Here is an 11,958-nt window from a genome sequence, read left to right as displayed (position 1 = left end):
TCAACATGTTTTAGACCTGCAGACACCTTCAAAAGCTATATGAAAAGGGTTTCAAATGATGTTAAAGGTAATAAGAAACTGAACTTAAGGTTAAAAAGCAGTTGCATGCTTACCCCTAAAACTAAAACTATTAAAAACCTGAAAATAAAATATAAACATCAGATGAAAATCTAATGAAAAATAGAAATTTTGCCTTTACAGCTAACTGAAATAAGTTAAAATGAAAGTACTAAATTAAAAATTAAATAAAAATGAACACCAAGTATGATTATAAAAAACGAATAGGATGGCAACCAAAAAACAAACAAACATAAATAACTAAAACTTACACAAAAGTTGAAAATAAATTGAAAATACAAAAATAAAACCAACAAAAGGTAAATTATAGCGTTGCAAAATGTTAATTATTTTACCAAAATAAGTGGGATCATACAAAATGCATGTTATTTTTTATTTAGTACTGACCTGAATTAACATAAACAACGTTTACATATAGTCCACAAGAGAAAATAATAGTTGAATTTATTAAAAGTTCAAAACATATGCTTGATTGTTAATATTGTGTTGTTGCCTGAATTATTCTGTGTTTTTTGTTTAGTGATAGTTGTTCATGAGTCTCTTGTTTGTCCTGAACAGTTAAACTGTCTGCTGTTCTTCAGAAAAATCTTTCAGGTCCCACAAATGTTTTGGTTTTTCAGCATTTTTGTGTATTTGAACCTTTTCCAACAGTTACTGTATAATTTTGAGATCCATCTTTTGACACTGAGGAAAACTGAGGGACTCATATGCAACTATTACAGAAGGTTCAAATGCTCACTGATACTTCAAAAGGAAACACAATGCATTAAGTCGGGGGTGAAAACTTTTGAACAGAATGAAGATGTTTCTTATTTTATTAAAAAAAATTCATTTAGTACTGCCCTTCAGAAGCTACAGAAGATACTTACATGTTTCCCAGAAGACAAAAGTCAAATTTACTCTGATCTTCAAATTCAAAACATTTTCACCCCCTTACTCTTAATGTATCGTGTTTCCTTTTAAAGCATCATTGAGCATTTGAACCTTCTGCAATAGTTGCATGAGTCTCTCAGTTATCCTCAGTGTAAAAAGATAGACCTCAAAATCATGCAGTCATTTTTGGAAAGGGTTAAAATACACAAAAATGCTGGGACCTGGAAGATTTTTATGAGAACAGCAGGCAGTTTAACTGTTCAGGACAAACAAGGGATTCAGGAACAAATATCACTAAAACAATAACAAAAACAAAAAACAGCTGTAGATCATTCAGGTAACAACACAGTATTAAGAATCAAGTGTATTATGTATTATGTATATATATATATATATATATATATATATATATATATATATATATGTAAATGTCTTTTATGTGAAATATCTTATTCAAGTCAGTACTAAATAAAAAAATAACATGCATTTTGTATGATCTCTCTTATTTTGTTAAAATAATTAACATTTTGCAGATTCTGCAAGATGTAAACTTCTGACCTTAACTGTATGTATTTATTTATAGAGAGAGAGAGAGAGAGAGAGAGAGAGAGAGAGAGAGAGAGAGAGAGTTTATAAATAATACATTTGATACTGATCACCTGTCATTATCATAAATAAGACAGGTCTTACTATAAGGAAATAGGAAAACACTTCGTAAAATGAAGCTTATCGGCAATCAGTCATAGAATAAAATCAGCAATCAGTCCTTTATGAGCAAACAAATAAGTGTTGTGACTCAAGGTACAATTTACTTATTATGGGTCATTATCACAAACAAATGCTATTACACAAGAATCCGCACTGTGATGGGAATTCCACTCAGTGATAAGACTAGAAGTTAATTTGGCCCTCTGAACACACAATATTATCAATACCATTTATAAGAAATTTATTTGATACATTAACAGTAATATTTAGGTAACTGCAGTTTTAGTCTCAAAGGGGGAACACTTAAAAAAAAAAAAGACAAATTGAATGTAGCAGCGAATTTATGTGGTACCAGTATCCTGAAAGGTAGAAGATCGAGAGAATGTTAAAAGTGTATGTGTTGTCCGATACTGGGAAGATAAGCAGAGGAAGAACCATCATAAACCGTTGATGTGGACACTGTTTAGTGACAAAAACATTTGTTTTTGCTTTCTCATGAAAATTACAAAACAGACCACTAAAGAAAACCTTTTTTTTTTTGTTAATAACACTACATACATTTTTATAAGACCACCATTGATTATAATTTAACCATTTGTGAAAAAGAAACATATCTCCAACCCCCTATCAAAGCAATTCTTGGTTACTGTACAATTGTTTTTTTAATGATTATCTAACTCCCTATCAAGCATTAGTCCTGCAACAGTAAATGGAAAAGACGAATACATTGCAACACCCTATTTACAGTAAATTATTTATATATATTTATATCACTCTGGCTGTACTTGCAAGAGATAATATCAAGACCAAAAATTAGTGCAAGGCATGGAGTAAGAAACACCTGGGTGAGTTAGAACCAGAAGAGTGTGAGCGTGACTGGTGCATGGTTTTTTTTTTTTTTGTGAAGAAGGGGAAGTTACTTATCTTGTATGTAGACTTTTTTTGGTTGTTTTTGTTTTTTAGTTTAGGCCTTTTATGCTAAATGAAAGCGCAGCCACATATTCACTCAGTTATAGGACGGTGCCAATAATGCTGACAAAAAAGTGAAGGCTTGCTAACTGGTGAGAGAATAACAAGGGGGCGGCATCTTGGCTAAGTGTGTGTGGTTAAGAAGGAGGTGGGCTTTTTGTTGGCGGCGCAGCCTCAGGAAGTGGGCAGTCTGCCACTGAACAGAGCCGATGGGACATCCAGAATCAGAGCGAGAGCGAAAGAGACGGGGTGGAGCAAAGGGGCCGGGATAATTTGTCACATCCTCTCTCACTATGTGTGCCGTTAGATAAGGTTAAAATTTGATTGACCTTTTTCAGGCTTTGTAGTGATACATGCATCCATCATTCTGAAAAGTACATTTCTATAAAACTAAATCATAAAAAAAAAGATTTGAGAAAAAAAAAAAGAGCGACTGTAGAGTTCTGAAATATGACAGGGCAGGTGAACCCTTGCAGAGGCCCCACCCCTTTCATCCAGGTCAGGCAAATGGCATTCAGAGTATTTTTTTTTTTTTTTTTTGATGGATATCTGTGACGGCATATATTACAGTTTGGAGACAAGGCATGACCTAAAGCATGAGTACAGTAAGAGGCCTGGGTCTTTACAGGAAAACAACAAAAACACCGCAGATACATGGGCGGGGCAGAGCTTTTGTTACAGCGTAAGAGAGTTGTGGAAAATGGGGAAAGCGGAGGCATTTCATTAGTTAGTCAAAAACCAAGTTGGAGGGCGGGACCTTGCGTTAGTTGTTGCGGTAACAGAGTTTGGTGAGGGGGGATTTGCTTTGCGTTAGTTGCTGCAGCAGGGGGCCTTAGTGGGTTGGGCTGTCTCTGTGAGGTCCACACCCCTACTCCGCCCACTGTTGGCTCCGGCAGCTTGGGGCTCATTCTTAGGCAACCTTTTCGCTGAAGAGACACAAAACAAGAAATTACCATTGTAACACTTCATAATGTAATGCTCCTAAAAACAGACTTTACTTTATTAAAGAGGTCATGAACTGATGAACGCGCAAACCAAATGATAAAGAAGGCTCTGAAGAGAAGACGACGCTGTGCAGTGCCAAGTTGTGGAAAAACAGTTTTTGCGTTGCCTTTCTTCTGATCTCAACGTTAGGAAAGTAGATAAACTTTATTTTTACATGAGAACTTCACAAACAAGGGACAATTTAATGCGTTTTTTTTTTTCAAAAAGATCAAAACTAAAAAAGGATTCTGTGCCGACTATATTGGATCATGGTTTTCATTACATGGCCACTACTGCTTTGTCTCTTCTTACAGATTGGTTGATATGTATTGAGTTATTTATGTGTTTTTGACCTAAATCACAGCAGCGTAAATCTGTAAATAATGTAGGCTGTCAAACAAGCACAACTATTAGCCAATCATAGCAGTGGGTGTTTACTTCTGAGGCTACAATCCGCCAAGCCTATTCAAAGAGCGTTCTGATGAGGGGGGTTAAAAATAAATCATTGCAACGCAAATCGAGAAATGATTTAAAATCGTTTCTGAGATTTTTCCGAACACATTGCGATTGTATCTCAAATCGATTCTGAGCTTAGTTTTGAACAGCAGATGGTACTGCTTGCTTTAGAAACAGAAATGCTCTGCTTGTTTCCAAATTCTTACATGCACTTGAATCTAAAATAATCATTCATACAATGGGCTGTGTTTACATTAATCTCGCGTCATAAAAGCATTCTGAACCGAGGTGAAATTACACAAGTGCTCTTCAGCACTCTTCTTCACGAGCGTTTGAGTGTGCTTTTAAAATCTAAGCTCAGAATCGATTCCAAAAAGAATCACGATGCATTCGAAAGATCTACGAATGGATCCATCGTCCCATCCCTTCTTATTACTTCGAAATTATGTTTTTTGATGTAAAAATCTTGAAGTGGATCTTATGATGAAAAACATTAGAAGTGGATCTTAGAGAACAGTACGAAATAAAAAAAAAGTAGTTAATGACCCCTTAAAAAAAAAGGAAAAGAAAACAGTAATATTATTACAGTTTAAAATAACTCAATTTCAATATATTTTGAAATAAAATGTATTCCTGTAATGCAAATCTGAATTTTCAGTAGCCATTACTCTCATCTTTAGTGTCACATGATCCTTCAGAAACCATTCTTGCATGATAATTTGGTGCTCAAGAAACATTTCTCATTATTATCAATGTTGCAAACAGATGTTGCAAAAACGCAAAACATTTTTTTTTTCAGTATTCTTTGATCAAAGTTCAAAAGAACTGGAAATCTTTTGCAACATTATATTTTTTACTGTCATTTTTGATCTAACGCATTCTTTAATAAATAAAAAAATCGTATTAGCTCAACAAAAATATCAGGGTTGTGCCCGAATAGTGAATCCTTATTAGGAAAGGTACAGAAAACGAATATCGCGTTCCACTGAGCCACTAAAGGGACATGGTTAGCTGCTTTCCAGTGATAGCCCGTTATATTACAGTACATAAAAGTTCACTTTTCACATAAACAGAGTAAAGCCTAAATTGTACTTCGCTAGCGTATGCATACAATCGTACACACCATTTGATGTTGTGCGCGAATGTGGGGGCGCTCTAGAAAGCTTCATCGATGTCCAATGCCTGCTCCATTTTTCCTTGCGAGTTATGACCAATAACAAATATTTTTTTAACCGTTTTAAACCAAAGCTGAGCTCCAGTATTTTGTTGTCTTTGTTCCGTCTCTTAAGTTTAGTTTTCTACTGTGCTCTCCAGGACCGGAGTTTGACACCCCTCCTTTAGAGGTTCCATAGTACATGTAATATTCTTTCCGGACGCGGTATTTGGGCACATCCCTAATAATTATTATAAATATTAAAAACAAATTTCCATTAAAACATTTAATGGTAACACATTACAATAAGGTTTCATTAGTTAGTTAGTTAGTTAATTAACATTAGTTAACTACTATAGTTACCATGATCTAAGAATGAACAATACTTCTAAAGCATTTACAATAATTTCAGCATTTACTAATGCATTATTAAATCAAGTTGTGTTTGTTAACATTAGTTAATGCACTGTGAACTTACATGAACTTACAATGAACAACTGGATTTTTATTAACTAACATTAACAAAGATTAATAAATACTGTAATGTTTTGTTTAGAGATGCACCGATTGACCGGCTAGTGATCGGTGACCGGCCGGTCAATTTCTCCTCTTGCCGATTCCTAGCCGATCCCAGCGGCGCATGCAATTACGTCACAGCCACGCGCGCACACTCACAGTCGATGACACAAGATGACACAAAGATCGCAGTTTGTAACATTTATAAGGCCAAAATACAACGTGAGGGAACAACCACGAACCACGCGCTTGTTTAGCTTGGCTGGACATGTGGTAGATCGCGCCCCTGCTCTGCATATTTTGCATGTCTCTGTTAGTCAACACACCTGATTCAGATAACTCACCCGTTAGAAGTGAGCTCCGTGAATGAACTGTGTTCCGATTGACATGGTCCCTGCGCAGTGTTCATTGCTCCCTACTCCCTGAGCAGGGGATATCCATTGACGTTTACTACACTTTCATTCATTCATATATTTGCACTGCGCCTGCATACAGCCTTTTCACACACTAATAGTTCGAAGCGAGCATAAATGTTCCATTTGAAGGTAATTAAAGCGTGCGCAACGTGAATTTAATTTGTATTTATTTACAGATGCATTTATGTTACACCTCTCTAGTAAGTTTCATCTGTGTGTGAAGACGCTGTATGCGGTGGCGTAGCGCAAATATGTGAATGAATGTTCTGAAGCGTAGTAACGTTACCGCTGGATTAACTGGTGACAAGGCAGAAATGCTTCTCTTTATCAAGAATAATTTGCCATTAATGCTCAAGTAATAGCATTTAGTACGAGCATTGTTATTTCTACCTGTTTGAAGACACAGTGCACTTTTTGTTATTAAAGTTATTGTTGTGAGATGATCCTGCAATTAATGTTAAAAAAAAAATTCCATATAAAATTCATTGAAGAAAAGTAGATTTTTGTATGCCTGCTTTGTTACTTATATTTTATTTCTAATGTTTTCAAGGCTCAGAGCACTTTGTATTTTGTTAAAGTTATTTTAATATGAGAAGATGCTGTAATGTTTAAACATTTCTTTTATTATAAAATAAAAAAAATACATTGAGGAAAAGATTTTTGCTAGTATAACTATACTATGTTAGTTACAGGAACTAGTTTTATACCTTTTTCAAAGACACAAAGCACTTTATTTTGTTGTAAGAAGATCCTGTAATGTTTAATAATTTATTTTATTATAAAATAAATTTAATTTAAGAAAATATTTCTGTATAGGCCTATGCTTTCATTACAGTTCTTAAAAAAAAAAAAAATCGGAATTGGCAGGTCACACTTACTGAAAAATCGGAATCGGAATCAGCCAAGAAAATTGCAATCGGTGCATCTGTAGTTTTGTTCATTGTTTGTTCATGTTAGTTAATACATTAACTAATGTTAACAAATGACACTTTATTGTAAAGTGTTAACCATTTAATTTGATTAAAAAACAAGTATTATTAAATAATAATTTGCTACATCTTGGGACCAAAGCATCACAAAGAATTCTATGTTGTATTTACAACATCTTATAAATACTTTAAAGCATCACTGTTAGGCTTTACTATGAAGTAAAACCTTACCAATGGCCATGAAGATCTCATTGACATTCATGGAAGTCTTTGCTGATGTCTCCATGAACAGCAAACTGTTGTCATCTGCATAAGACTGAGCATCCTGTTAAAATAAATCAGCTCACGTGAGGGAGACAGCAACAGTCAGATATAAAAACTCTCTCTGGTCTTGTTGCAAAGTCATGTATACCTGGAAGTCCACAGCTCTCTTGTTGGCAAGGTCAGCCTTGTTCCCAGACAGTGCGATGACAATGTTTGGACTGGCCTGCCTCTGAAGCTCCTTAACCCAGTTCTTTGCTCTTGCAAACGACTCCTTCAAGGTGAAGAAAGCGAAAGTCACAATAACAGAAGCAGAACAGAGAAATGTGGCAGTATGACAGTGAAGTTAGTCACAAATCTACTCACCTCGTTGGTGATGTCATAAACTACAATGGCAGCCTGGGCACCTCTATAGTACATGGGGGCCAAACTGTGGTAGCGCTCCTGTCCGGCTGTGTCCCAAATCTCAAACTTTACTGTTGTGTCATCCAAGCACACCGTCTGTGTAAGGAAGGCCGCTAGAAGCAAAAGAGAAAGGTCGTTAAGAACACGTGTGAACAGGTACACATAACGCAAAATACAAAAATCCCCTACCTCCTATTGTGCTCTCCTGAAACTCGTGAAACTGCCCCTTGACGAAGCGCAGTACGAGGCTGGACTTTCCCACAGCCGACTCTCCTAGCAAGACCAGTTTAAACTGGCAGATCTTATTGCCCGCGTTGGACCCGTTGGGGCGTGTTGCTCCTCCCCTATTGGCCATGACAGTCGTCAATCACCCCGTCTCCTTTAAGCGGTCACACACACACTGAGAGCTGTCCCAGTACTGGCTGCACAGGACAACATGTAACCAAAAAAAGAGAAATGAAAAAGAGCACTTTCATGTTGACTATAGACAAAGATCTTTTCTTTCTTCTCTTTTTTCTCTATTCAGAGCTCTCATACAGGGAATCGCTCATCTTGGCTATAGCGATAGCGGCAAGTAACTCAAATGCTATTTTTGGTTTTGAGATATGCACATTTTTAGACTAAAACCACTGGATTATACAAAAATAATTGGCATATATGACACTATGACAACTAAACCACCAATTAAACAGTTTTGCTACATGATATAATTCACTACAGACTTTGCCATTACTGGGTAAGGATTATTTAATTATTTTAATTATTAATTTACTTTAATGCCATGTAAGCAGCAAAGGCTATCTTCATGGCTAAAACTTATAAATAACAAAAGTCATACAATTAGGATAAGACATTTAAGGTTAATACTAGGCAAAATAATCTAAAATACATTTAAGTGATAATTTTTAAAATGCATCAGTTATATAAAACACATCACTGAATAAAACGGTTGTCTTAGGTTAGAACACTACAGTCCAATAAAAAAATGTTTGGTAAGGATTATTAAAAATCAGTCTGATTTAGAATGATCAATAATTCAGACTGTAAAATAATTTGATAAATTCAATTAAACAAAATTGGCTAAAATATAAAGCAAAAATATATATGACCAAATAACTAGTCATAAGGGTCTATTTTTTTTTTAATGAGATTAAATAAATAAGCTTTCTATTTATGTATGGTTTGTTAGAATATGACTATATTTGGCTGAAATACAACTACTTCTGAAAAAATCTGAAATCTGATGTCCCAAAAAATTCAAAATATTGAGAAAATTGCCTTTAACTTGTCCAAATAAAGTTCTTAGTGATGCATGTTACTAATGTACTTAATACAGTAGGAAATCTACAAAAATATCTTTATGGAACATCATCTTTACTTAATATCCTGATGATTTTTGGCATAAAAGAAAAATCTATCATTTCGACCCATACAGTGTATTGTCGGCTGTTGCTACAAATATAATAATAAATACAAATTTAAAATAAAAATAATAGTCATTTATTAAGACAATTAACACTATTAAAGTAAACGCAATGTATCACCATTTTTTTACAAAAAATATTAAGCAGCAAAGGTTTTTCAACACTTATAAGAAGAAATTAAAATTAATTTATTGAGCTCCAAATCAACATATGTGACCCTGGACCACAAAACCAGTCTTAATTTTTTCTGCCAAAAATTATTAGGATATTAAGTTATGTTCTATAAAGATATTTTGCACATTTCCTACCCTAAATATATCAAAACCTAATTTTTAATTAGTACTATGCAATGTTAACAACTTCATTTAGACAACTTTAAAGACAATTTCTCAGTATTTTGATTTTTTTGCACCCTCAAGATTCCAGGTTTTTCTAATAGTTGTATCTCGGCCAAATATTGTCCTATCCTAACAAACCATAGATCAATGAAAGCTTATTTATTCAATTAAATCTCAATTTAAAAAATGAAATTTTAAAAATGACTGGTTTTAAATTAAACATTATTTAACATGGCTGCAAATCCTTGCAGAAATAAATGTCTGTAGCCATGGTAACCCATTCTAGCACAGAATGTCCTGAGTAAGCAGTCAAAACAAGCATGCTCATTTAGCCCGACGCAACAATTCAATGGTGGGGGAAACATGTCACTTCCCAATTAGGAACCTCAGCCTTAGGAATGACTGCACATACCTGGGATACAATACAAGAGATATAGCCCTCAACTCAAATGGCGGTATTAAAACTCAAGGAATCTGATCACAGACATTTACTGTGGCAGTGACCTCAACAGCAGAAAAACACTTTCCCTGTCAAAACTGCACAGTTACTGCTGTTGTGAAATAGGAGAACATAAAAACAGACCCCTGATGCTCGTGTGGCTGCTGCGGCGTTGCATCATCATAAACTGATCTTTCTCTGAAAGAAACCAAGAGCTGCTTTGACACTAGCATCAGATCAACAGGATCTCTATCTGCATAACAGGACATAAACTGACACCTTAAGAAACAAGCCTGGTATGTCTGGTTTAAGACATAAACCATGCCAAATCTGCTGTGTTCATCCATTTGGTATGTATAGCAGCTGATATAACAACCACATTTGTCTCTTTCACACTTTCTCAGAGTGCATTGCCAAGGCTTGCATACAAAATTCCAAAAACGAAAGAAAAAAGCACAGCTTATGAAACAAGTCATGACATTGCAAAAGTCTCATCACCTGTGAGAGGTTTTACTCAAGTGCTGCTGGTCAGTTTGTGGTCTCATTTTGATGACAGGCCTAACAAAAACAAACCTGTGATTTCTGTTGAAGGTTGACACACAGTCATCCTGTGCATGAATCATACACCCAAAATAAACCGCGTATTATCAACACCACAGCACTTCATAGCCATAAAGAAGAGCAAGTTGACATTGGTTGGACTAACGTTCACCCAACTTAAACAATTCCTCTATTTTTCAACACACCCCTGAGCCTCAAGCCAAGGAACAAGCTGTCTTGTTCCTCGCAAAGACAGCCCACATCAGGTCAGATGCCAAGTCTGTTAAACTACACTGAGCGGCTATACCTCTGAGAATCTGATAATAACGACAATATAATAAGCTGATAAGCTGCAGATAACTTTAACTCCAGCATTCCCACCCTGTTTGCACCCAAACTGCATTCCGACATAACCCTCAGCAAAGCATATCACTATAAACATATATTCACGCTTCTAATGAACAGGAACATGTGTAATGTATATATTAGTCTGAAGAGAACAGGTCTGATGACTTGTGTGGGGTGACTAAGGACAAGGGGCCTGTAACATTTTTGACGAATTCTAGCAAGCTAAAGTGGCTAACTAGCTTGAGGGATACGCCAAAGCAGAAAACGGCACATTCAACGGAGGTATTCGGTGTCTTTTTACCTGAATGTCAGCCGACAGGTTGCGTGAACTGATTTCCGACGACGAGGTGCTCAAATTTTAGAGAGGTTTTCCTTATTATTGGGGTCGGTTAGTAGGATTTTTTACCAACCCCGATCAAGTCTCCTCCTTTCTTTTCTCTCTCGCAACTTCCCCTTTAGAACCAAAACACAAACAAGAGTTTCCGCCCCTCATGCCACGTCAGATGACACTTCCGCCCTGCAATGACGTGCTTCCTTCGCGTAAAACATCCTGAATTAAACTCATTTCTAAAATCTCTTTATTATATAAGGAATAAAAAACTCTAAGATTTGTGAAAAATTGCTATGATTATTATTATATATTATTACGATTGTTTGAATCTCATTGTAATGTATCTGTAATGCTATTCATAATCTGTTAAGAGATTTTTGGTTGTTTTTGTTTGTTTAAATGCGTACACTACCAAAAGTTTCTGAACAGTACGATTTTTAATGTCTTTTGTACTCATTTAGTTGTTCAAAGGTACAGGAAAAAACAGTATAATTGTAAAAGATTTTTAATATTTAAAATAACTGCTTTCTATTTGAGTATATTTTAAAATGTATTTTATTCCTGTGATTTCAAAGCTGAATTTTTAGCATCATTACTCCAGTCACATGATCCTTCACAAATCATTCTAATATTCTGATATGCTGCAAAAAAAACATGTATAATTATTATTATGCTAAAAACAGATTAGATTTTTTTTTTCAGGTTTCTTTGATAAATAGAAAGTTCAGAAGAACAGCATTCATTTGAAATAGAAATCTTTTGTAACATTATAAATGTCTTATCATCACTT

General features: G+C 35.1%; 1 protein-coding gene across 1 annotated transcript; it reads right to left on the bottom strand.

Annotated features, from left to right (window-relative positions):
* Positions 1-1,699: 1,699 nt before the first annotated feature.
* rab5aa (RAB5A, member RAS oncogene family, a) lies at positions 1,700-11,286 on the bottom strand. The gene is made up of 6 exons (XM_073821925.1): positions 11,139-11,286; positions 7,938-8,170; positions 7,710-7,861; positions 7,495-7,617; positions 7,314-7,407; positions 1,700-3,554 (listed from the first exon to the last, which is right to left on the bottom strand). Exons 2-6 carry the CDS (start codon positions 8,101-8,103, stop codon positions 3,439-3,441), a joined length of 651 nt encoding a protein of 216 aa, XP_073678026.1. The 5' UTR covers positions 8,104-8,170; positions 11,139-11,286; the 3' UTR covers positions 1,700-3,438.
* Between the last annotated feature and the right edge of the window lie 672 nt (positions 11,287-11,958).

The sequence above is a fragment of the Garra rufa genome, chromosome 17, assembly GCF_049309525.1.
Source record: "Garra rufa chromosome 17, GarRuf1.0, whole genome shotgun sequence".
NCBI classification, from domain to species: Eukaryota; Metazoa; Chordata; class Actinopteri; order Cypriniformes; family Cyprinidae; genus Garra; species Garra rufa.
The sequence above is the reverse complement of the archived record's forward strand: the minus strand, read 5'-3'. Positions and strand labels throughout refer to the sequence as shown.

What these genes read in the sequence shown, in the direction of transcription:
- rab5aa (XM_073821925.1), bottom strand. Translation starts at nt 8,103, where the DNA reads ATGGCCAATAGGGGAGGAGCAACACGCCCCAACGGGTCCAACGCGGGC. An exon ending in TTTATGACATCACCAACGAG is followed by an intron (nt 7,618 to 7,709) that starts GTGAGTAGATTT and finishes TTCACCTTGAAG; the next exon opens with GAGTCGTTTGCAAGAGCAAA. An exon ending in TGAGATCTTCATGGCCATTG is followed by an intron (nt 3,555 to 7,313) that starts GTAAGGTTTTAC and finishes GTGTCTCTTCAG; the next exon opens with CGAAAAGGTTGCCTAAGAAT.